The 23113-nt window shown below is 40.3% G+C and overlaps 4 protein-coding genes and 9 non-coding genes across 13 annotated transcripts; all 13 read left to right on the forward strand.

Moving 5' to 3' along the window:
• Positions 1–344: 344 nt before the first annotated feature.
• On the forward strand, positions 345–5735 carry zmpste24 (zinc metallopeptidase, STE24 homolog). Its single transcript, XM_061082350.1, has 9 exons — positions 345–961; positions 1969–2115; positions 2262–2465; positions 2905–3057; positions 3169–3310; positions 3421–3596; positions 3834–3938; positions 4076–4219; positions 4346–5735. The coding sequence occupies exons 1-9, from the start codon at positions 854–856 to the stop codon at positions 4568–4570; spliced, it is 1404 nt and encodes a 467-aa protein (XP_060938333.1). The 5' UTR covers positions 345–853; the 3' UTR covers positions 4571–5735.
• A 670-nt stretch (positions 5736–6405) lies between these two features.
• Positions 6406–7880, forward strand: atp5if1b (ATP synthase inhibitory factor subunit 1b). The gene is made up of 3 exons (XM_061082529.1): positions 6406–6519; positions 7209–7321; positions 7491–7880. The coding sequence occupies exons 1-3, from the start codon at positions 6451–6453 to the stop codon at positions 7630–7632; spliced, it is 324 nt and encodes a 107-aa protein (XP_060938512.1). The 5' UTR covers positions 6406–6450; the 3' UTR covers positions 7633–7880.
• Positions 7881–8850: 970 nt separating this feature from the next.
• On the forward strand, positions 8851–13129 carry LOC133014927 (large ribosomal subunit protein uL13-like). Its single transcript, XM_061082143.1, has 8 exons — positions 8851–8866; positions 9456–9521; positions 9734–9835; positions 10102–10167; positions 10376–10477; positions 10928–11013; positions 11223–11282; positions 12588–13129. Exons 1-8 carry the CDS (start codon positions 8851–8853, stop codon positions 12750–12752), a joined length of 663 nt encoding a protein of 220 aa, XP_060938126.1. The 3' UTR covers positions 12753–13129.
• On the forward strand, positions 9565–9648 carry LOC133016992 (small nucleolar RNA Z195/SNORD33/SNORD32 family). The gene has a single exon (XR_009682337.1). It is a non-coding gene; the product is annotated as a small nucleolar RNA Z195/SNORD33/SNORD32 family (small nucleolar RNA).
• LOC133016990 (small nucleolar RNA Z195/SNORD33/SNORD32 family) lies at positions 10208–10290 on the forward strand. Its single transcript, XR_009682336.1, has one exon. It is a non-coding gene; the product is annotated as a small nucleolar RNA Z195/SNORD33/SNORD32 family (small nucleolar RNA).
• Positions 10746–10822, forward strand: LOC133016998 (small nucleolar RNA SNORD50). Its single transcript, XR_009682343.1, has one exon. It is a non-coding gene; the product is annotated as a small nucleolar RNA SNORD50 (small nucleolar RNA).
• LOC133016995 (small nucleolar RNA SNORD34) lies at positions 11078–11157 on the forward strand. The gene has a single exon (XR_009682340.1). It is a non-coding gene; the product is annotated as a small nucleolar RNA SNORD34 (small nucleolar RNA).
• On the forward strand, positions 12040–12119 carry LOC133016997 (small nucleolar RNA SNORD34). The gene has a single exon (XR_009682342.1). It is a non-coding gene; the product is annotated as a small nucleolar RNA SNORD34 (small nucleolar RNA).
• On the forward strand, positions 12322–12390 carry LOC133017001 (small nucleolar RNA SNORD50). Its single transcript, XR_009682346.1, has one exon. It is a non-coding gene; the product is annotated as a small nucleolar RNA SNORD50 (small nucleolar RNA).
• Positions 13130–13702: 573 nt separating the features above from the next.
• LOC133014928 (large ribosomal subunit protein uL13) lies at positions 13703–17502 on the forward strand. Its single transcript, XM_061082144.1, has 8 exons — positions 13703–13718; positions 14250–14350; positions 15029–15101; positions 15350–15415; positions 15626–15727; positions 16568–16653; positions 16866–16925; positions 17250–17502. The coding sequence occupies exons 1-8, from the start codon at positions 13703–13705 to the stop codon at positions 17457–17459; spliced, it is 714 nt and encodes a 237-aa protein (XP_060938127.1). The 3' UTR covers positions 17460–17502.
• On the forward strand, positions 15458–15540 carry LOC133016989 (small nucleolar RNA Z195/SNORD33/SNORD32 family). The gene has a single exon (XR_009682335.1). It is a non-coding gene; the product is annotated as a small nucleolar RNA Z195/SNORD33/SNORD32 family (small nucleolar RNA).
• On the forward strand, positions 16385–16462 carry LOC133017000 (small nucleolar RNA SNORD50). Its single transcript, XR_009682345.1, has one exon. It is a non-coding gene; the product is annotated as a small nucleolar RNA SNORD50 (small nucleolar RNA).
• Positions 16718–16797, forward strand: LOC133016996 (small nucleolar RNA SNORD34). The gene has a single exon (XR_009682341.1). It is a non-coding gene; the product is annotated as a small nucleolar RNA SNORD34 (small nucleolar RNA).
• Positions 17503–23113: the final 5611 nt, after the last annotated feature.

Raw genomic sequence — 23113 nt, forward strand, 5'->3', positions numbered from 1 at the left:
ACACTCATCTCAATTTGAATTACTTACAATCCTTACAATTTCAATAGGGCCTCACTGTCTGTCAGTGGCTGTCAGTGCTCAGGTCCTAATAACTCATCACTCATGATTAGCTGCTACCTCAAAAAGTCACAGAGGGTAAACACATTGTATAGATACGATTGGTTTTCAGTCAGAGCACAGTAGCACACAACGGCATATGTACGTAGCCTACTACATGTTTGACTCGTGTTCTCCATGAACTGGGTGTTTTTTTTCCAGAGGTCTGAGTGTAGAACACTTGTATTTGACCGGTAGCTTCTGTTGTTTGCTTTGATCACAGTTGATCATTTACAGGCTCTGGAAACTGAAAGCCTCTCTCCAGTTCTACATCAGTTGGTTGTCTCATTCACTAGAGGGGTTTAGAGACACTCGAAGTGATCTTATCGTATTTATTGTATTTAGTTTCGTGACCACTCAGCTGTGAATTGAATCTTACAGAAGTGTTGTTTCTTTTCCGTGAGTCACTGAGCGGCGGAACTCTTGTTACAGTCGACGTTTCAGCAGGGGCACAATTCGTCGCCGCACTTTGCCGAAAGGCTCGCCTCTTCTTGCATGAATGGAAAGATATTAGCGCTAAAAGCCTCGAGCCAGGAATGAAAAGTAGATGCTGACATTTCCCGAGTTAACGTCAGTCCGTGGATTTAACGTGGAGACGCTTCTCCCGTGTTTTCAGCCTCGCTGGGTTTCTGTTTGTGTGTAGAGCGGGAGCTAAGTAGCTGCTAGCCTCAAGCTAACAGTCAGGAAGGCTAGGTAGCGGTAGCCTGCCGAGCTAGTCAGCCCTGCTCCATCAACACAGAGCAACAACAGAGCCAACATGATGGAAACTATCCTCGACCTCTCGGTGGAGAAGAAGATCTTTTATGCTGTTCTGGGCTTCTCGTGGACAGTGTATCTGTGGGAGGCGTATCTGTCTTACAGACAGGTGAGTCCATCGCTACTGTTAGGATCATGTGTGTGTGTTTGAGTTCAACTTAAACATATATATAAACCAGTAGACAATACAACATGAGGTAAACCAGTGACATAGGTAACTTGTGATATTTGATGTGATAGGCACCTCTTGGAAACAGGAAGGAGATTGTATTAAACATTTACATAACAGCTGTTACATTAATCTAAGTATTTTATAATGGTTGTAAAAGGCCTCTCTGTTGTGCATTATCTTCTCACAACAAATTTTTGAGAAGTATGTTAACTGCAGTGAATATTATATCCGTGTTGTAGCAGTCAGAAGAACCTGGCAGATAAGTAAGATTATATCGTCTAAGTTTATAAAATGAAGGTACAATTTGAGATTCAAGAAGAATTATTGTTATTCCAACACATGAGATACATGAGAGGGAACTAAATATTGAGGTCCCTGTAAACAGTAATGAAATAGAGCACCAGAATCTAAAAACTAAGCATAAAACAATAGAATCTCAAACTTAACATGAATAAAAACTGCTAGAGTTTCCTGTAATTCTACTGCATGTACAGCTCTTTACTATCTGAATTGCCAACTGACTAACTTTTTGGTTTTGGTTGTTGAAGCCAGTGGAATGGAGCTGAGGAAGAACATGATGCAGACGAGTCTCGATGAAAAGTCAGAATCAGTATCAACTTTATTTCTCGATCATCTACAAAGAGATGTAGTCTGGTTTTCAATAGCTCTGTTGAAACAGGTTTTATAAAAGCAACAAAGGTCAAATAAATTGGAGCATACACCCAGACAAATGAAACTGAGAATGATGAGAAATACAACATGAGGTATTTTAGTGTCAATGTACTGATTCTTACGGGCATTTTGTCATTTAGGTCTCCTGTTGCCTGATACTTGACAACGTTTGAATTCAACACAGGACTTGTGATGTGTCTGAAATACTGTTTCCCCTTTTTTGCTCTGTGATAACCTGTTAACGATGTACTTATACTGGATCTGCTTTACAGAGGAGGATATACAGATCAACAACACATGTACCGCAAGAGCTCGGAAAGATCATGGATTCTGCAACATTTGAGAAGTCACGTCTTTATCAGCTGGATAAAAGCAACTTCAGCTTTTGGTCTGGACTCTACTCTGAGACTGAGGGGACGGTACGAACATGCAGTAGATTGAATTACACATATCATGCACTAATAAAGTGGATTGACCTTCAGTGCCAAAAAGGCAGAGTTGACAAAATGATCAACTTACAACTAAAAATGTTTGATTGATTGATTTTTTTGTTTTTTATATATAGTTGATCCTGCTCCTTGGTGGAATCCCGTTTCTGTGGGGCGCCGCTTGCTCTGTGACAAGTCAGTTTGGATTTGGTTCAGAGTACGAGATCACCCAGTCCCTCGTGTTCCTGACGCTTGCCACCCTGTTCAGCGCCATAACTGGACTTCCCTGGAGTTTGTACAACACATTTGTCATTGAGGAGAAGCACGGCTTTAACCAGCAGGTACGGTCGGTGACTGAACAGCACTCATTCAAATGTGTCAGTTTGTAGTTTCCTGCCTCTGGAAGACCTGCAGATACATAATCATCATCCTCTTACCGTCTTCAAATCTGCAGTGGAAATAGTAAACTTACCCCTGTTTAGATTTGGGCAAAAAGAGACAGCTTGAAAACAAGATAAATGTGCAGGTGGATATAATAGAATGAATACATTTCTCTAAAATAATTCAATATTCTCCACAGTGAAAGTTTTTCATTTTTAGAATCTGTCATAAGTTATAGGAAATCAAGCAGACAATGGCAGCTTATAACTGCAAACTTAAAATATAACTCCCTTTAAAACCCAGGCTGCCATCGGTGATAACTACAAATACAGACATCCTCTTGATAGATCCTTCTGTCTTTCTGTTTCTATTCATATTAATGTCTGCTGTTCCCCTCAGACGTTGGGGTTCTTCCTCAGAGACGCTGTGAAGAAGTTCGCTGTGACCCAGTGTATCCTGCTGCCTGTGACCTCACTGCTCCTGTACATCATCAAGATTGGGGGCGACTACTTTTTCATCTACGCCTGGCTCTTCACCCTGGCTGTCTCTCTGGTTAGTGCCATGTTCTCCTCGCAAGCACTTGATACAATGTGTGAATGTGTAGAAAAAAGTGTAAGCACCACTCATTCTTATAATACATCTTGTCTTCTCTTTGGATACTAGGTACTTGTCACCATCTATGCTGACTACATTGCTCCGCTGTTCGACAAGTTCACTGTGCTGCCCGAGGGAGAGTTAAGAACGGACATTGAGGTTATGGCCCAGAGTATAAGCTTCCCCCTCACTAAGGTTTACGTCGTAGAAGGTAAAGTTATAAGTTGCATATGTGTTTAAGTTTTGAAGATATCTTGAGCCGTTCTACCAGATGGTTACAGGTGCAGCATTTCTTAACTGCTTTTAATGTCATGTTTTCAGGTTCCAAGCGGTCATCGCACAGCAATGCATACTTCTATGGGTTCTTCAAAAACAAACGCATCGTTCTGTTTGACACTCTTCTGGAAGACTACTCCCCTCTCAACAAGTCCGGAGAGACCCAGCCTGAGCAGCCAGAGAGTGACGAGTCATCTGGTGAAGCCAAAGCCAAGCCCAAGGTGACACAGCCATGAAAAGATCAGAAAATATCGTATTGCTCTGATATTAACCAGAATTCCTCTGGTTGACACAACCTGATAGTTCAAGTCAATTGTTTGTCGACCACTCTTTTCCCTAAGTTGAATTTGATCAGTCAGTACTGTGAATTTATAGTCTTAAATGTTATAAGTAGTGATGATGATGAGTTATCTTTCAGTTGAATCAGGTTTGTCTTTCTCATATAAATATTTTCACAGAACAAGAAACAAGGCTGCAACAACTCAGAGATCCTCGCAGTGCTGGGTCATGAGCTCGGTCACTGGAAGCTCGGTCACACTGTAAAGAATATGATCATCAGTCAGGTCAGGATCTCATGAATTTTCATATTTAATTTTACTGACTGCTCCAAGAGCATGAAGTTGACCTCTATGAAAATTGACCAAATGTAGGCAATGAAAAGCATTACGTCAATAACACCTGCTGACTCTTGTTCCTGCAGATGAATTCCTTCCTGTGCTTCTCCCTTTTCGCTGTTCTGATTGGACGTAAGGAGCTGTTTGTAGCTTTCGGCTTCAATGACAGTCAACCCACATTAATAGGCTTGATGATTATCTTCCAGTTCATCTTCTCCCCGTACAACGAGGTGACTATGAGATTCATCATTTAATCATCAGTTAAATTGCTTTTTTTTTATATTTATGTTAATGCATTTCATTATTAACAGTTCCACTTCCTCACTCTAATTAACTTTTGTCTTGTGTCTTTGCAGCTCCTGTCCTTCTGTCTTACAGTTTTGAGTCGCAGGTTTGAGTTCCAGGCAGATGCCTTTGCACAGGGCATGGGCAAGGCCACCGAGCTCTACTCGGCCCTCATCAAGCTCAACAAGGACAACCTGGGTTTCCCTGTAGCTGACTGGTTGTTCTCCATGTGGCACTACTCCCACCCTCCCCTCCTGGAGCGCCTCAGAGCGCTGGGCAACGCCAAGCAGGACTGACGGGGCTGGAAAGGGGAGCGGCGCCCGCTGCCTCCTCCAAAGGGCCTCCGCAGACCACTCCTGGCCCTGTGATGCATCCCGGTCTTTCTTTACCCACCTGCAGCCCCTCATCTTGTTTTATCTTCTTTCTCGTTTGTCCATTTTGCTCCCTTTAAACTTTGTTTTAAACAAAACCAAAACATATCAGCACAAGGCAGCCTAAAAGAAAAAATCAAAAGCCTGTTCTGAAGTCTCTGCTCTTTTCTCTAGAGACACAATGCGCTTGTAGAGAAATACTTCAGGGCAATGTGTGTTTTACAAATATATTGTCAGAGCACAATTTGCAGACAGTTCAGCTTTTGAAATAATACCTATAACTTTATTTTTTTTATCTTAAAATTAAGGAAAAACTTTTCACTTGTAAAACTGTTTCTGGTGTGATAGTAGGAAGAAGGTTACAAAGCATTACAACACAAATGAAACAGGGAACATGTGGTCAAGCCAAGTTTGCAGACAGATGCCTTCTTATGAAACTCATGACAATACTTTTTGCAAACACACAGGCCAGAATTGGATTTGTCCCTCAAGTGCAACTGTACATTTTATTTAATTTTAATTTCAATGCATTATCCCCAAGCAAGCCCAAGAGAACACGTGTTAATTCAGTCTTCAAATCCCCAGTTTTGTAAGAGGAATAATGTAGATACTTTATTACAGTAATGCAATGTGAGTGCCTCTAATTGTTGCTGTTGGTTCAGAAAATGGAAATATTGTGAACAGCAGTGCAGAAGAAATTTTCATTTGAAATTCGGTTAGACTTGTGGGTTTTATTTTCTACATGCATTGGGGTCATTTTACTTTTTTCTAAAGCACTTGCTCGCCAACAAAGGGTGCAACCATACCTGTATATATGTAACTTTGATGAGTAGAGTATTGACGTATGAAGTGAATTGTGAAAAATGTTGAATGTGGATTGAAATTTTAAGTTGATAGCTGGTGTTTTTTATTTTCTTCTCTTGGATTTCGGGCCGGAGTGAGCACAGAGTTGCCTGGAAAGTAGAGTATTTATAGGCATCTTCAGGGACGGTGTCTGCGAGGTTCCTTTCACCAATAAGCCAGTGCTTGGTTTGTTCAAAGAGGGGACTGTATACTTCTTTTGCAGCATTGAATAAAGTTCTTCAAAGCATTTGTTGATCTAGGTGGTTTTTTGATAGTTGTGAAAGTTAAATCGAGCTGCATTTGCAAGAATGTATTTTATAATGCAACACATTTCAATTTTTCTATGGCAATGTCAAAAACACCATAATACTTTAGGTAATATTTTTTGTATTTGAGTAACTCTTTCCAATTAAATGTGATATTGTTCCAATATTCTTCACATTATGTTTGACTAAAAAAAGAAAACATACTATAAAATAAGCTTTGATGCACCCAATGAAATCTGCAGGGTAAGATTTATTTCATTTGAATGTCATTATTTATCTCTGATTCATGTATTTCCTTCTAATACCTTTAATACTGTACATTTTGTTATTTGTAATATATTATCTTAGTTTAAATCAAAAAAAATATTTTAGCTGCGTAATGGTAGTCCCAAAGAACATTCTTTGAGACCATACCATTACAACATGGGGGACGAGTTTTTTTTTTCTCCACGCCATAAAACATTACTGTTTACATTCATACAAAGTCAAACGAACAGTGTATGTGTGTTTAACAAAACCCCTTTCAAAGGCATTTTTATTTAATTAATATAAGTTTATTTTAAGGACTAACGTGCAGCTCGTGTCGTCATCACACCCCCCGGTCCGTGTGAGTAATGGCGCCGCCCGGTGGTGTCGTTTAAGGACAAGGACACCGTCACTGTCACTTTCAGTGTTGTTTTCACATGTGAGTCCAACATGGCGAGACTTCTGAGACCCAGCGTCCGGACCTTCATCAGCTCTCAGCTCAGGATGTCGTCAGACCAGGTAAACGCAGGTTACACATGAATAAACCGCCTCTTCGTGTGACGCAACAAACCTAAAACTCACCATAATGGAGGCAGATAGCCAACCTGTTGACATGCTCACACGTCACAGGAGTGTGGTTGTGATGTGGTTGAGTGGATTGTTCGGTCGGGCAGATGTGAAACGAGGACCATTATGAATTGACACGGTTTCACTTCAATCCTGTGACGTTTAAGTCTAAATAAAATACCAGTTATTGCCTGAGAGGCCATTTTAAATCAAAGTGAATCAGCCCCATGTTGTAAAGCTTTTTTGTTTCCAGCTCTTTATTGTCTCGTTTTTGCACAAAACAGTTTCCAGTGTGTTCTAAGCACCTCTGTCTCTGTCAGTCTGAAACCTGCCAAACAAAGAAGCCTCCATTTTAAAATAAACACAATTTTGACCTTCACAGGGGAGTGTCTCACAACTTCCTGATCCAACTACTCTAATATCACAGAAACATGTGTATGTGTGACATCAAGGTAGTTGAACCCTGTTAAAACCACATCAACATGTCTTAATAATAAAATCCCAAGCGAGAAATTGACTTTAAAACGTTGTAATTTGATGCCCATGTCCTCTAAAGTTGTGTCCCTGGAGTAAAGTCCTAACATGGCTTCAACTTATTACTAATTATTTGACACTAAACATTTTGTGTTTGGATTTCTCAGCTGGGTGAGCTGGGCAAAGGTGCCGGAAAAGGTGGTGGAGGTGGAGGGTCCATCAGAGAGGCTGGTGGAGCCATGGGGAAAAAGCAGGCTGCTGAGGAGGAGATGTACTTCAAGTGGGTATTTCTGTCCTTTTATAGCAAACTAATGTTGACAGGGGGACTTGGCTCTAGTCACCTCATGAGTCGCCACATTTTCTTTTAATTGTGATCTTCTCTTTGTCTCTGTTCCTTCTTTCGTTGTCTCTTCTCTGTCGTCACCTGTTGCTGTATCTATCCACACAAGGCGTAAAGAGAGGGAGCAGCTGGCCGCGTTGAGGCAGCACCACCAGGAAGAAATTGACCACCACAAAAAGGAGATCGAAAGACTGCAGTGTGATATCGACCGTCACAAGGGAAAGATCAGGAAGCTGAAGCACGACGACTGACTTCCCCCTCGCTGACAGAGACACCTTAAGAAATAACTGTTTGCTGCATGCGCCGTCTCACCGGGCCTGACATGAATGTTCTGTTAATGCTTGAAAGTTATTGAAGCTGGTCATTAAATGATTACTGTTTCAATTGCACGTTGAGATTTGAGTTGTATTCCTTGGGAAACCTTAACACTGAAGCACTTCATACGGCTACATCAATGCATCTTGTGTGCTGTTTAAATAAATTTGAAATGTAAACGTCATATGAAGCTATTATCTTTAATTTTTCTTTCAGAAAAGTCAAATTTTATATATTGTGATTTTTATTTTTGAAGTCAACTTTGCAAGTGTGCAGATTTGCTCCTTGGTGTTTTATGTCATTGCAGATTTAATATCTGTATGTTTTCAACTGTTGGTCAGACAAGACAGCACCTTGGACTCAAATCAACATTTTCCAAAATTTGATGACGTTTTACAATCTTTCTTAACTGCTAAAACAAGTCATTTTGCAGCCCTTCATATTTTACAAATGAATGGGTACAAGACCTGAGTATCTGGGACTTTGATGTAGATGATAATTTCCCCCGTAATCCAGCCTTAATGCAGAGAGGTCATAATTGATGTATTTCTATTTTAATCATTAGTTTTATCTCCCCAGGAAGAGTTTGTGAGCCACACTATGCTGCTATGATATTAGTATTAGGTATGACATAACTGAGTATTAATATTAGCTGAATATTGGCAAACAGGGGACTGCTTCAATAATGATATGTACAGTGTATTATATGATGTGCTAAAGTTAGAGGTTAAAATCTAACAGCAGAAATTATACAGGAGGCCTTAATTTATTAAAAATAACAAATAGCTTTAATCTTATTCGACATTTAACCGAACTTCTCCAACAACAATCTACACAGCATTAGTATTGTATTATGTTTGTACTTTATATAAATGTGCATATCTTTACAGATAGACTGTGTGGAATAGGGAAGGAAAAAAAGTAAATAAAGGCAATTTGCTTGATAAAGACTATTTGTGAAGAGTGGATTTTGCCATTATAATCTATATATTAAATTTAAAATATATCGTGACATTTTAAACACATAAACTAAAAAATGTATAAAAAAACACGTTTCTACACCACGTCCCGCGAGAATGAACTCATGTGTCGTCACTTCCGCCTAACCCTGCCTTATACTCGGAGCAGCTCCGTATCTCTCTTTTTCGCTCATCATGGCGGACGGAATCAGTAAGGTACGTAAACGCTGCGGATCAATTTCCCCTTTTTGCCTTTAACGGCGAGTCTAGTCTTCTTCTTTACACTTATACTGCGGGAATACTCTCAGGCACACTTGGTGTAAACTTTGTCTTGCTTGGTGTTTGTTTTAATACTAGTTCAACACGTGTGCGGCAGCTAGCTGTAGCCGAGTGGACGTGTATTCTTAATGGCAGCTTCCCTGACGAGTCAATGCTTGTTTACACATAATAATCTTGCTTTAATTCCTTTTCGCCTTATTGAATTAAAAATCACTATGTTAGCATGCTTTCACGTTAATGCTAAGCTAACAATGCAGCTAACCCTGTAGTCTAGTGTCCATGTGGCCTTTACAGCTCTCGGAGGAAACTTGTATCTTAATGAATTTATTTTCGTCATCATTAAGACACACGTGCCTGAATAAAACTGGCCCTCAACTCCTCTGAATCTGTCTGATCTACCTGTTTCGAGTTTAACGACCAGGAGAAAAAACACATGAACTACCATCTGAGAGATGCAGCTGGATGTTGCCTCACTGGGTTTGTCCGTTTCAAATGCTTAACTTGTGTTTCTATATCTTCAGGTCACAAATATGTGGTTGTGGGATGTGAGGGCATCCAAATCAATGGCAGCTTCTACCTTAATAAGCGTAAGTCACACATTTCCATTTTTGGGCCTTTTGAAACATACCTGTTGTCGATGATGATGATATTATCACTGTAATTCGAGTTTAAATGACCATGCGATACCTGACATGCACTACCATCTGAGACATTAGCAGTACCATACTGAAGTTGTAGTTTTCACTGAATTATTTGTAACCGGTACTAAAGTATATATGTACCTTGTGCCCGTCTACAGTGAAGTACCTGTCTTTCCTGCGTAAGAGGATAAACACCAACCCCTCTCGAGGACCATACCACTTTAGAGCTCCCAGCAAGAACTTCTGGAGGACAGTCAGAGGTGAAAATGTAATTCATTATAAACTTGCCTTAAAAATTTGTAATTGACATAAGATGGTGCTCAATTTGCTGAGCTATCAAGTTAAGTGAAAGCGATCTGAATTTTAATGTGAAGTAATTTACGTGGTTTGCCTGTTCAAGTTGTTGGACTTACACCCATTGAGCATTGAGGCCCTTTATCAAAACGCTCTCCAAAGTCCATTCTGAAAACTTGTTCAAAAGTTTGTTCATTTCAAATGCTTAAATTGTGTTTCCATCTCGCTTCAGGTCACAAAGTTGTGGTTGTCAGATGTGAGGGCATCCAAATCTCTGGCAGTTTCTACTGCAACAAGCGTAAGTCACGCAATTCCATTTTTGGCCTTTTGAAACGTGCTTTGTCGATGATGATGCTTTATCACTGTAATTCGAGTTTAAATGACCATGAGATACCTGACATGCACTACCATCTGAGACATCAGCAGTACAATACTGAAGTAATAGTTTTCACTAAAGTATTTGTAACTTGTACTAAAGTATATATGTACCTTGTGCCCGTCTACAGTGAAGTACCTGTCATTACTGCGCAAGACGATAAACACCAACCCCTCTCGTGGACCGTACCACTTTAGAGCTCCCAGCAGGATCTTCTGGACGACAGTCGGAGGTAAAAATCTAATTCATCATAGACTTGCCGTTGAAATTTGTAATCATTGACAGATGGTGCTCAACTTGCTGAGCTCCTTTCAAGTTCAGTGAAAGCGCTCTCAACTTTAAGGAGTAATTTAAGCAGTGTGCCTGTTTCAGTTGTTGGTCTTACAACCATTGAAAGGTCGTCTGCATTTGTGCTTAGACAAATTAACGTTTTGAAACGGCTGCAGTCGACACAATTTTACATTTTACTGAACCTTATCCAGCACAACGTGTTCCTCATTTGACAGTGATGTTCTCATTATCCCGAAGCTGATCATTTTTGATGGAAAAACCCTTTATTGGATCTGATTGCTGAGTTGAGTGGGGGTGAACATTTGTGCTTGGACCAATTTACGATTTGAAATATCTGCAGTCGAATGGAATTTAACGTTTTATTGAACTTCAATTTTCTTTTTGCCTTCAGGCATGTTGCCCCACAAGACCACGAGAGGCCAGGCTGCTCTGGAGAGGCTGAAGGTGTTTGACGGTATCCACCCACCCTATGACAAGGTGAAGATCTGCAACAAAGAACCACATACCATATTACCTATGGGCCACACGTGGCTTCATCTCAGCTGTCTGTGATGTCAATCTAAATACCTTACCTACCTTGTTTGAATTACCTCTGAAAATAAACAAATATCTGAGACATGCTGCCCGAGCAGCGTGTATTCAGGCGCTTTTCTTCTTCTATCTGACTTGTGAATTTTGTTCCACAGAGGAAGCGTATGGTCGTCCCAGCTGCTCTGAAGATTGTGCGCCTGAGGCCCACTCGCAAGGTAAGTCTTGAATATTATATATGTAAAATTGGCACGAATCAAAAAGCTTTGGTTCACCTGTCACAACAGTTCCTACTTGACATTGATGAGATCTTTACTCCTAAACTGATCATCTATTGATGAGAAATTACGGATCTGATTCCTGAGTCGAGTCTGGGACAAGTTGTTTGTTAAATTGAGGCTTTGAACATAAACTTGTTAAATGCAATATCAATATTGTATCTTACTGAAATCATTATTCTTTTGCATCTGCAGTAATTTGGTTCAGTAGTTTGCAGATCTTGACTGTGTGATCACTTCCTTTCCCCTCATAGTACGCCCTCCTCAGCTGTCTGGCACATGAGGTTGGTTGGAAGTACCAGGCCATCACAGGCACCCTGGAGGAGAAGAGAAAAGAGAGCCAAGCTCCGCTACTGCAAGAAATAGACACCGGTCAAGCAGGCGGAAAAGAATGTTGAGGGCAAGATTGCAGCAGACACAGCCGTTCTGAAACAGTATGGAGTCCTTATGTGAACTGAGAGACGTGGACAGTGTCACCGTCTGTCGTTTTCTAATGCAAGTCCAACATCAGGACTTTCATCAGCTCTCAGCTCAGGATGTCGTCAGGCATGTTGCCCCACAAGACTAAGAAGCCAGGCTGCTCATGAGAAGCTGAAGGTGTTTGAAGGCATCACTCTGCCCTATAACAAGGTGAAGAGCTGCAACAAAGAACCACACATCCATATTACCGATGGGCCACACGTGTGGCTTCATCTCAGCTGTCTGTGATGTCAATCTAAATACCTTACCTACCTTGTTTGAGTTACCTCTGAAAATAAACAAATGTCTGAGACATGCTGCCCGAGCAGTGTGTATTCATTGTCTTTTTCTTCTTTTATCTAACTTGTGAATTTTGATCCACAGAGAAAGCGTATGGTTGTCCCAGCTGCTCTGAAGATTTTGCGCCTAAAGCCTCTTCACAAGGTGAGCCTTGAATATTATATATGTAAAATTGGCACGTATCGAAAAGCTTTGTTGACCTGCCACAACAGTTCCTACTTGACATTGATGAGATCTTTACTCCTAAACTGATCTATTGATGAGAAATTACGGATCTGATTCCTGAGTTGAGTCTGGGACAAGTTGTTTGTTAAATTGAGGCTTTGAACATAAACTCGTTAAATGCAATATCAATATTATATCTAACAGAAATCAGTACTCTTTAGCATCTGCAGTAATTTTAGAGCTGCAGGTTTTAAAAACCTTATTTGGTTCAGTTGGTGTTTGCAGATCTTAACTGTTTGATCACTTCCTCTCCCCTCATAGTACGCCCGCCTCAGCCGTCTGGCACATGAGGTCGGTTGGAATTACCAGACCATCACAGCCACACTGGAGAAGAGAAAAGAGAAGGCCAAGCTACTCCTAAAACAATGGTCAATCATGCGGAAAAGAATGTCGAGTGCAAGATTGCAGCATACACAGCCGTTCTAAAAAAGTATGGAATCCTTGTCTGGTTTGGGAGATGAGGACAGTCGGTGTTTGCTAATGTGAGTCCAACAGCACCTCCAGGATGAAATTGACCACTACAAAATGGAGATCAAACGTCTGCAGTGTGACATCGACAGTCACAAGGGAAAATGAGGATGCTGAAACACGACGACTGACTTCCCTCTCACTGATGGGCACCTTAAGAAATAACTTGGTTTGCGACTGTAAATGCTTGAAAGTTATTAAAGCTGTTCAATAAATTGTTTCAATTGCATGAAGAGATTTGAGTTGTATTCCTTGGATCAACCTTAACAGTGACACCCTTGAAATGGCAATGTCAATACATCTTGTTTGCTCTATGAATAAATTTGTAATATAAACTGCATTGTAAGCTTTTTTATAGTTTCTGAAAGTCTGATTTTAAAATGTATTTAATAATTTAGACAAATTACTAAATATTTGCCAGTCAACTTTGCAAATGTGAGGATTTGCTCCATAGTGATGTCATTGCAAATTTAAAGTCTGTTTTCGACTGTCAGAAAAAATCATCTGATAGCATCTTGGACTCAAATCAACATGTCAATTTTATAGTATTTTACAAACTTGCTAATTAATCATGAGAATAATGGACATTAACTGCTGAAACAAGTCATTTTGCAGCCCTTCTCTATGGATGCACAGTTACATTAAGTGAGTTTCTGTCACTAAGGTAGATGATAATTTCTCCTGTAATCCAACCTTAAATCAGAGGTCTCATTCAATGAATTTCAATTTGAAATCAGTTTTTATCTGGTGAGGGTGATTTTGTGAGCCACAACCTGCTTTATTAGTGTTAGGCATGACGTTGAGTATTGATATTAATATTAGCTCAATACGGGCAAACAGGAGACTGCCTATATGTACAGTGTATTATATAATAGGCCGAAGTCAGAGGTTTCAAGCTGACAGCAGAAATGGTACAGGAGGCAGGTCTTAATTACTCATCAAAAGACTATCAATTTATTAAAAATAAAAATGTGCTATACTCTTACTAAACATTTTACCAAACTCCTTCTAGCCAACAGCAATTGTATTCAGGAATATGAATTTGCATTTCATTAAGTAGCACGTATTCTAAATGGAAATAAGTTTTATGAAAGAAAAGAAAATAGAACATTGACTGCAAACAAAAAATACAGAAAATTTGGGGCAAAAATGAAGGCAAATCGCTAATAAAATACTAATGTTAGCAAATCTAATGAATCGTGGATTTTATATTTTATATTTTGTTTTGTTGATGTGAAATCCCATTTTACTGAAATTGAAATCTTAAGATATCTTTTGTAGATACACTATGTGTGGAATCAGGAAGGAATATATAACGACAATTGGTTTGATGAAGAATATTTGTGAACACGACATTTTCCCATTATAATCAATACATAAGGTTTAAAATATATCGTTAAATCTTTAACACATAAAGTAAAAAGAAAAACACGTTTCTACACCACATCCCGCGAGAAAGAACTCGTGTGTCGTCACTTCCGCCTGCCCGTGCTTTTTCCTCGGAGCAGCCCCGTGTCTCTTTCTTTTCGCGCATCATGGCGGACCGGTTCAATAAGGTGTGTAAACGCTGCGGATATTTTTTCCTCCTTTTTGCCTCTAACGGGGAGTTTAGTCTTCGTCTTTACATGTAAACTGCGGGTGATAATGTCAGGTTCACTTGGTGTAATCTCTGTCCTGCTTGGTGTTTGTTATAGTACCAGATTTTAACACGTTTGCGGCAGCTAGCTGTAGCCGAGTGGACATGCCTCCATCATGGCAGCTTCCCTGACGAGTCAATGCTGTTAGCTTAGTGGCTTTAGCTTGTGCCCTCGTTAAGTTAAATACCCGAATGAAGCATCGTCCAAATCACTGATATAAGATGCTCATGCGTTGTTAACAAATAATAATGGTGCTCTAATACCTGGTTGCGTTATTGAACTTAAAATCACTAACTGGGTTGGCATGCTTTGACACGAATGCTAAGCTAACGATGTAGCTCAACCGGTGGTTTGGTGTCCATGCGGCCGTGAGAGCTCTTGGAGGAAACGTGCATCTCAAAGAATTTTAATCAACACCGAAAACCTCTTCTGTGCAAATGTGGAGTCTGAGGATTTATGTTAAACTCCATTAGCATTGAGCTGGTGTTTAAGACGTGTAGCATTCTACATAGCATTTACGTGGCTAACCTTATCTTGTTAGCTGACTAGCTTGTGTCAGATATATAATGGCAATATCTCTGTCTTTTAAATCTGCAGGTTCTGCTGCTTGATGGCAGGGGCCATCTACTTGGTCGGCTCGCTGCCCTCGTGGCGAAACAGGTTCTGCTGGGTGAGTTTTTATAAAGTATGACATAACATGTGAGTGTTGGTGAAAGTTGTATCTATTAGCTGCCTGAAAGCAACCTCAGTACTAAATGGCACATCTGAGTATCCCCTGAATCTGTCTGATCTACCTGTTTCGAGTTTAACGACCATGAGAACTCGCATGCACTACCATCTGAGACACATGCAGCTGAATGTTTTCTTTACGGGTTTGTTCATTTTAAATGCTTAACTTGCATTTCCATCCCTCTGCAGGTCACAAAGTGGTGGTTGTGAGATGTGAGGGCATCCAAATCTCTGGCAACTTCTACCGTAACAAGCGTAAGTCACACATTTCCATTTTTGGCTTTTTGAAACAGGCTTGTTGTCAATGATGATGATTTATCACTGTAATTCGAGTTTAAATGACCATGAGATACCTGACATGCACTACCATCTGAGACATCAGCAGTACCATACTGAAGTAATAGTTTTCACCTTAGTATTTGTAACCTGTACTCAAGTATACATGTACCTTGTGCCCGTCTACAGTGAAGTACCTGTCTTTCCTGCGTAAGAGGATGAACACCAACCCCTCTCGTGGACCCTTCCACTTCAGGGCTCCCAGCAGGATCTTCTGGAGGACAGTCAGAGGTAAAAATGTGGCAAGAATCTAGATAATGAAACTTCCTTAATACGGTTTATTGCATGCTGAGTCGATTTTCAGCTTAAAAATAACAATTGAAATCGGCATTTAATGTGAAGGAAGAGCGCATTGTAAACGCACCTGAGAAGTTTGTATTCATTGACTTAAGATGTTGCTCAATTTGCTGAGCTCGGTTCAAGTTCATTAAATATGCTCTAAAGTATGTGAAGTAATGCAAGTGGTTAATGTGGACAGTTATGGGGCTTAAACACATTGAGACTTGAGGCCTTAAATGTTGAATCTGATCAATCTGGCATGCAGTGAGTCTGGCTCATTTGTTTAAACCCTACTCATGCCGACCTTGCAGCCAAGTGAGTCTCTCTGAATACTCCCCTGGCTTATGTTGTCTGAATTGTGACTCCAAACTGTCTAGCTGGCAGAGACCGCAGAAAAACTGACTGAATAAATGTCTGAATTTAAGCAAATAAAGATCAACCATGTTATAAGAAGCATTTCATAAAATGGAGACATGTAATCAGGCCATTAACCAAGAAACTGACAGACATTGTTCAAATGTCAGATCAAAATGTGTTATGTTGATATTAGGTCATATTTATTGTAGAAGTGTTTCCGTTCATTTGATCCAGCACAACGTGTTCCTCATTTGACAGTGATGTTCTCATTATCCCGAAGCTGATCATTTTTTGATGTAAAAACCCTTTATTGGATCTGATTGCTGAGTTGAGTGGGGGTGAACATTTGTGCTTGGACCAATTTACGATTTGTAATGGCTGCAGTCGAATGGAATTTAACGTTTTATTGAACTATCATTTTCTTTTTGCCTTCAGGCATGTTGCCCCACAAGACCAAGAGAGGCCAGGCTGCTCTGGAGAGGCTGAAGGTGTTTGACGGTATCCCCCCACCCTATGACAAGGTGAAGATCTGCAACAAAGAACCACATACCATATTACCTATGGGCCACACGTGGCTTCATCTCAGCTGTCTGTGATGTCAATCTAAATACCTTACCTACCTTGTTTGAATTACCTCTGAAAATAAACAAATATCTGAGACATGCTGCCCGAGCAGCGTGTATTCAGGCGCTTTTCTTCTTCTTTTATCTGACTTGTGAATTTTGTTCCACAGAGGAAGCGTATGGTCGTCCCAGCTGCTCTGAAGATTGTGCGCCTGAAGCCCACTCGCAAGGTGAGCCTTGAATATTATATATGTAAAATTGGCACAAATCAAATGCTTCAGTTAACCTGCCACAACAGTTCCTACTTGACATTGATGAGATCTTTATTCCTTAACTGATCTATTGATGAGACAATTACGGATCTGATTACTGAGTTGAGTCTGGGACAAGTTGTGCGTTAAACTGAAGCTTTGAACATAAATTTTTTAAATGCAATATCAATATTCTTTAGCATCTGCAGTAGTACATTTAGAGCTGCTGGTCGTCTAAACCTAATTTGGTTGAGTTGGTGTTTGCAGACGTTAACTGTGTGATCACTTCCTCTCCCCTCGTAGTACGCCCTCCTCGGCCGTCTGGCACATGAGGTCGGCTGGAAGTACCAGGCCATCACAGCCACCCTGGAGGAGAAGAGAAAGGAGAAGGCCAAGCTCCGCTACTGCAAGAAAAAGTCACTGGTCAAGCTGACCAAGGTGGCGGAAAAGAACGTTGAGAGCAAGATTGCAGCATTCACAGCCGTTCTGAAACAGTACGGAGTCCTTGTCTGAACTGGTTCCCTCTGGCCAATAAAGATAAATAAATGTTTATAAATTGTGTCTTGACTTTCGTTTGTTCATGGTTTAGAATTGCACTTTGGGTGAAATGGTTATTTGCTGTAACCTAGTCAACAACATGAGTAATTTGTTTGCTTCACTTCAACTGCTAATACAGATGAAACTATACTGAAGTGTTAATCTTACAAAATGTTTTTTGAATAATATTCCTGCTGCACGGTCACATATGCATCTAGTTCGATCATAGAATAAGTGTTTGTAAAAACTGCTCAACAGAATCTTTCTACTCTGCTGGAAAATTAAGTTTTCCGTTGTCCAACCTGGAGGCTGTTTCACCTCAGGAGCCTGACTGAATCCTAAATTAAAAGAAGTGTGCATGATGGTTCTTTCAGCAACGAGGTGTTAAACTTTAAATGCATGTTTACAGATGTACAGTGTATTTTAGTAAGATTACAACCGGCTGTTTAATGTGCATTGACACCTAGGCTAAAAATTACATTTGAGGAAATTAACAAAATCATCTAGCGCTCTACTTGATGTCATTTTTTTTTCTAACTGCACTCATAGTTCTCTACCAGCAGAGAGCAGTGTTTTACTTTATATGTAAAAATTCTCTGCGGAGTGATTGAAAGCATTTCAGCTACATTATTGAAAGTATAAACTTGGTAGAGGTATTGAAAATCAATAAGCAAACTAAGTTTTTAATGAAAAATAAAATTAACTTTGTAAGAAATTGGATGTTTTAGAATCTAATGATTGAGGAGGCAGATAAAGAATGATTTCTCCAGATTTATTTTCTCGTTCTTTCATTACTAAAGGTATGACTGGGCTAGTTATATTGTATATCTCTTTAAAATATGATGCACTCTTTCAATAATCTTTTACTTAATTTTCATTTTAAAATAAACCTAAGGAGTCTGTTGAAATCCTCATTTAAGTCAATCAATAAATCAGTTAATACAAGACTGCTTCAGTGGCCTTTATAAGTCTTTCATTACCTGTACACTGATATTGATCGAAGGATTTCCAGCTAAGTCTTCTTAAGACTTAATCACAGCCAACAGATCTTTGTTATTTAAGATCAGTTTATTCTGAGCAGTTTAGCTGAACTTTTGTCCTGAACCAGCTGAATCTCCTGGGCGACCTTCGGTGCCCTTCTCTACTTAAAGTAGGACAGATAGTGATGGTTTTTTTTCTTCAACAAAGTCACTTTCTCTTTTCAACGCACTTTTTCCATCTGACTTGATCTAACCCAGTAAAAGAGTAGCACTTTAGCTTTTAGCAGACGGAAAGTACATGACGACAGATGATTGACGTACATTTTATTGCCCCACATATCTGCATCAGTGTTATGCATCCGCCAATGTGTGTTTTTTAAATGGCAGCATTCACTACAGCAAACTGAACGGACACTGACTGCCTTCCAGTCGGGTTCGGCTGCAGGTTAACTCGATGAGCTCTGGTAATCCCAGAGTCACGTCCCTGCAGGGATCTGCTCCTTTATACTGACATTTCACATTGTTTCGTTTGAGAGAGTTTTACATCAAGGAAGTAAAAATGAAAAAGCTGCAAAGAAGAGTTTCTACTCTTTTGACGACATGCAACTATGGCAGGGAGTTACATGACTCAGCCTTATTTTAAAGGAGTCACAACACCTTAAAAAAAAGCATTTTTTCTCCAGTGGATTCAATACAACATTTACAATAGACATATTGTCCTTCTATGCTGCAAAGTCAATAATTGAATCATTATTTTTGTGATAAGAAATACTTGTGTATATATATATATATATATATATATATATATATATATATATATATATATATATGTATAAAGGATGGTCTACTAACCAGAAAGTCTGGTTTGATTCTAAGCTCCTCCAGCCTGCATTGTGAAGTGCTCTTGGGCAAGATAGTCGACAGTGTGATGGTAAAAGTGCTGAGTGTCGAAGTGCTGTATGAATGTGAATGCGTTTTAGTGGTTCTTAAACATTCTTTGGGCTGGAAACCATCTGGCAAAACTGTCCCAAAGTCCCATCTGGACTTTTCAAAGTATAAATGTGACTAGCTGAATTTAAGGGCCTCAAAAACTGGACGCAAGCTGTAAATGTTGCACAAGTGTTGTGGAAAATAAAATGTTGATGCAGCCTGAGACGAATGCAGAACGCTTTCCTTTAATGTAAACCTCTTCACGCACCTGCCTCAAAACCTCCTCCAAACCTCTGGCAATGTCTTAGAGTGATTAGTTATGCATGTGTGGGCATTGTATTAGTGTCATATGGCCGTTCTCCTTCTAACTGACTCAGACTAAGGCGAATCTTGGCTTATCTTCCTGATTAAAGCGTAAAGAAAAGCTGCCAAGACACCCCATACTTTCTGTGTTTGTCTTATCCCCCTCTCTCTGTGCTGGAGACTCACATGCCCCCCCCCCCCTGAAAGCAGGGCCCACTAAGGATCAGGAAGGGGGCCAATCTGACGCCTGTCTCCCTGTGTTAAGGGCGGATGTCGTTACTCCAGCAAACAGATGGAGAAATCACAGTGACGGCTCCAAAAATGACATTTTTGGAAAATGCCGTTGCAGTAACTCGCTCTCTAATCACAGCATCTGAGACAGATTGAAAAAGACCACGAGTGTCTGAAACTGCTCTTGCAGGCCCAGCCTATTATGGGCTCCAGCAATTATTGATATCCTCCTCTTCCTCCTCCTCTTCTTCCTAAAACTGGCTGGTGTTTAAGTGTTTGGCTCCAGAATTGGGAGTGCTCATCTGTGTGGGAGCCATAAAGTGGTTTCCCACAAATGGAAGAGATTTCAACTCGAATAGAAATTTGAAATCTCCAAACTTTTTGAGTCAGGAAATATGAAGTATTTTAATGCAACTGCGACTGTTGTGCATCCATTTTAAACAGGTGGATGAAGTAGTTTAGATACATTAGTGGGAGGTGTTGCTTGGTGACACGCTGCCAAAATCTGTGGTCCAGTAATGAAGATGATAATTAATGATCGTAGACCTGGCTGGCTGCAATTTAGGTCATAGACCCCACCTTCTCCAGGACATGGATCAAACTAAAATTTACATTCTGAATACATTTAAAGTTGTTCTTATTAAACAGATGAATTTTGAAGTTTGGTTGTTGTTCGTGTATTTGAATCTAAAATTGGGCTTAAATGCATGATTGACAGCTGAGACTCACTCGCCACCCGTGTCCAGGATATTTTGGCCGTTTGGCTTCATTTTTGTAAAGAAGGAGGAAGTGCCGATGTGTCCTCCATCTTTTTAGGCACTTTCAAAGTCACTGACTGTATAATATTTTTAGAGTACAATCACTTGCAGGTGATCAATGCAATCTACCATCTCACTACTGTTTACTTGCACGTGACGCCCTCCATTAACAAGGAATCCTTGATTACGATTGAAATAGGAACTGCTTCACTGGGTACCACTAAGGTTCCCTGAATGGAGCCGGTTTGAAAGCGAGAGATTTTGAGTAGATTCCTCAAATCTGTACCCCCCCCCCCCCGCCCCCCCCTGCACAGGCAGTTTCTTTTGCTTAATACAATAAACAGTATCTCAAATCGAATGGGTGATGTTTCATTACAGTGTTAGTTCACATTGTGTTTGACTAAAGAGAATGATAAAAGGTTTCTGCATACCAGCACGAGCTGATGAGATTCTTGAGCTTTTTTTATTGTATCATCATTGATGTCATATTTCCATGGAGTCTGTCTCAAAGAGAGCTTTAAAATCCGATTAGCAATGGGGAGCACGTCAAGGTGCACAGTTTGAATACGATTGCTAATTCATTCACAATGAAAAAAGCCAGATGAGCTGACTCCCTTTAAATTAGTCTGGATTTACCTCCAGTCCCTGTTGATTTCACCCCCGAATGGGAACAAATTTATTCCAAGTCTCAAAAGACTGGTTTTGAGAAGTATAAGAAAAAGATAAAGAGCGAGAGAAAAAGATAGAGTTTGAGTTTGGTCAGCCATGAGATCTAACAGAAAAATCTGAAGCCTGTGGACCTGACTGAAAGGCAAAGGGCAAGCATCCATAAATCAATGGCTTTTATACAACAACTGCCACAATAATTGAATGTAAGTTATTACTTGTCCACACATACTGGCCTCTACACTCAGATTAATAGTTTTCATTCTTCTCCTCAGAATTGCATTCTGAAAATCTATACAACTTATTCCTGCTATTGATGCACTGTGCATGTCCCGTTGTGCTCTCCCACTCAGAGCTTACCAACCACACGGACTTAATCATATTTACATGTTCAAAACTACAGTGCAGAAGAAAAATGCAGAAGTATAACTGGGGTGCAGCTCTTATGTAATGTACTGTAAAGTATACACCTATACAAAATACACAAACACACCTACATTGTTCAACCCACACAAACGTGTTCACCATAAGTCGTAAGTACCTTTCATAAAAACCTATTTTCATGATGTGTGCGCTCTGTGACACATTTCTATTTACATGAGCTGAAGTGCAGACATGTCCAGGCCTTGTTTGTATTCAGTGACCTCTGAGTGTAATTGAAAAGATCGAGAATGACGGCGGAGCAACTCCATTCATTCAGTCAAGCTGAAGTCATTATATCTGTTTATGGAAAAGAGCAGCTGCAAAATTCAGACAAGAGACGCTGCAGCGGTGAGCGATCGCTGTTGGCCGCGCAGAGTCACAAATTGAATTCAGAAAATTGAGATCTGGGATGAGAGAACGACCAATCACAGAAACATTTATCGACTTCACTGTAACGAGATCCCTCTGACGTAAACACACACGGTACACACACCTTCACTTATGCTCACTGCACAAAGTCGAGGGAGTGTTTTGTGAGACGTTGCATTTTCCTCCGTTGTGACAGCGGATGTATGTCGACGCCAAAGTGTCCTTGAGCAAAAATAAAAACCTCCGGTTGCTGCAGATGGTCGAGCCAGCACTTGTTCTCCCTGGTGAGACAGACATGCACAAGTGGCTCATGGGAAAGCACGGAGAGAACAAATCCCTTGTTACACAGTGCGTAACACAGTGTGACTAACAACCGTTTTTTTTCTTTTTTCTAATATAAAACAACTACAGTCTCGCGGCTGTGATGTATCACCTGTGCATATTTGTGTCAATAACATGCTTAATTGAGCATGTGGCCTATTGCTTGGGAGTCGATAACTATATGCTGTGTGTGTGTGTGTTTGTGTGTGTGTCGGTGAAGCAAATGAGATTAGATGTATCACTGTCAGCAGACTCGCATTGTTGAGGCCATGTGGTTTCAAATATTGCTCACTTGCAATGTTTTCCTCATGTTTCACCAGGGACGAGGGAACCTTCAGCCTCTGGACCGCATGAAGCCCACTTAACAATCCATAGATACAGAACAGAATGCAATGGAAAGAAAATAACATGAATAGTAAAGTAACACGTCCATCAGGATGGTCCCCTCTGGCTGTTTGGTTCTCTGGTCACGGCCAGGGCACACTCACAAGAAGGATCCTGGTTACTGTCAGTAGATTCAGAATGTTGAGCTTTGCAGGAGAATGAAACAAACGATACAGACAAGACAGTCGAGTTTGCAGAGATGTGCTGTGATGGAATCGGTCCAATCTCGAGGTTCACTACAGCAGAAACATGTAGATAAACTGTA

This window comes from Limanda limanda, chromosome 12 (assembly GCF_963576545.1).
Source record: "Limanda limanda chromosome 12, fLimLim1.1, whole genome shotgun sequence".
Classification (NCBI taxonomy): Eukaryota; Metazoa; Chordata; class Actinopteri; order Pleuronectiformes; family Pleuronectidae; genus Limanda; species Limanda limanda.

Excerpts from the sequence above, each read along its gene's own strand:
- LOC133014928 (XM_061082144.1), top strand. Across the intron at positions 16,654-16,865 it reads TCCCCCCACCCTATGACAAG|AGGAAGCGTATGGTCGTCCC; the intron begins GTGAAGATCTGC and ends TTTGTTCCACAG. Across the intron at positions 16,926-17,249 it reads GCCTGAAGCCCACTCGCAAG|TACGCCCTCCTCGGCCGTCT; the intron begins GTGAGCCTTGAA and ends CTCCCCTCGTAG.
- atp5if1b (XM_061082529.1), top strand. The coding sequence starts at position 6,451 with ATGGCGAGACTTCTGAGACCCAGCGTCCGGACCTTCATCAGCTCTCAG. Across the intron at positions 6,520-7,208 it reads TCAGGATGTCGTCAGACCAG|CTGGGTGAGCTGGGCAAAGG; the intron begins GTAAACGCAGGT and ends TGGATTTCTCAG. Across the intron at positions 7,322-7,490 it reads GAGGAGGAGATGTACTTCAA|GCGTAAAGAGAGGGAGCAGC; the intron begins GTGGGTATTTCT and ends TATCCACACAAG.
- LOC133014927 (XM_061082143.1), top strand. Across the intron at positions 9,522-9,733 it reads CAGCTTCTACCTTAATAAGC|TGAAGTACCTGTCTTTCCTG; the intron begins GTAAGTCACACA and ends GCCCGTCTACAG. Across the intron at positions 11,283-12,587 it reads GCCTGAGGCCCACTCGCAAG|TACGCCCGCCTCAGCCGTCT; the intron begins GTAAGTCTTGAA and ends CTCCCCTCATAG.
- zmpste24 (XM_061082350.1), top strand. The coding sequence starts at position 854 with ATGATGGAAACTATCCTCGACCTCTCGGTGGAGAAGAAGATCTTTTAT. Across the intron at positions 3,311-3,420 it reads TAAGGTTTACGTCGTAGAAG|GTTCCAAGCGGTCATCGCAC; the intron begins GTAAAGTTATAA and ends TCATGTTTTCAG. Across the intron at positions 4,220-4,345 it reads TCTTCTCCCCGTACAACGAG|CTCCTGTCCTTCTGTCTTAC; the intron begins GTGACTATGAGA and ends GTGTCTTTGCAG.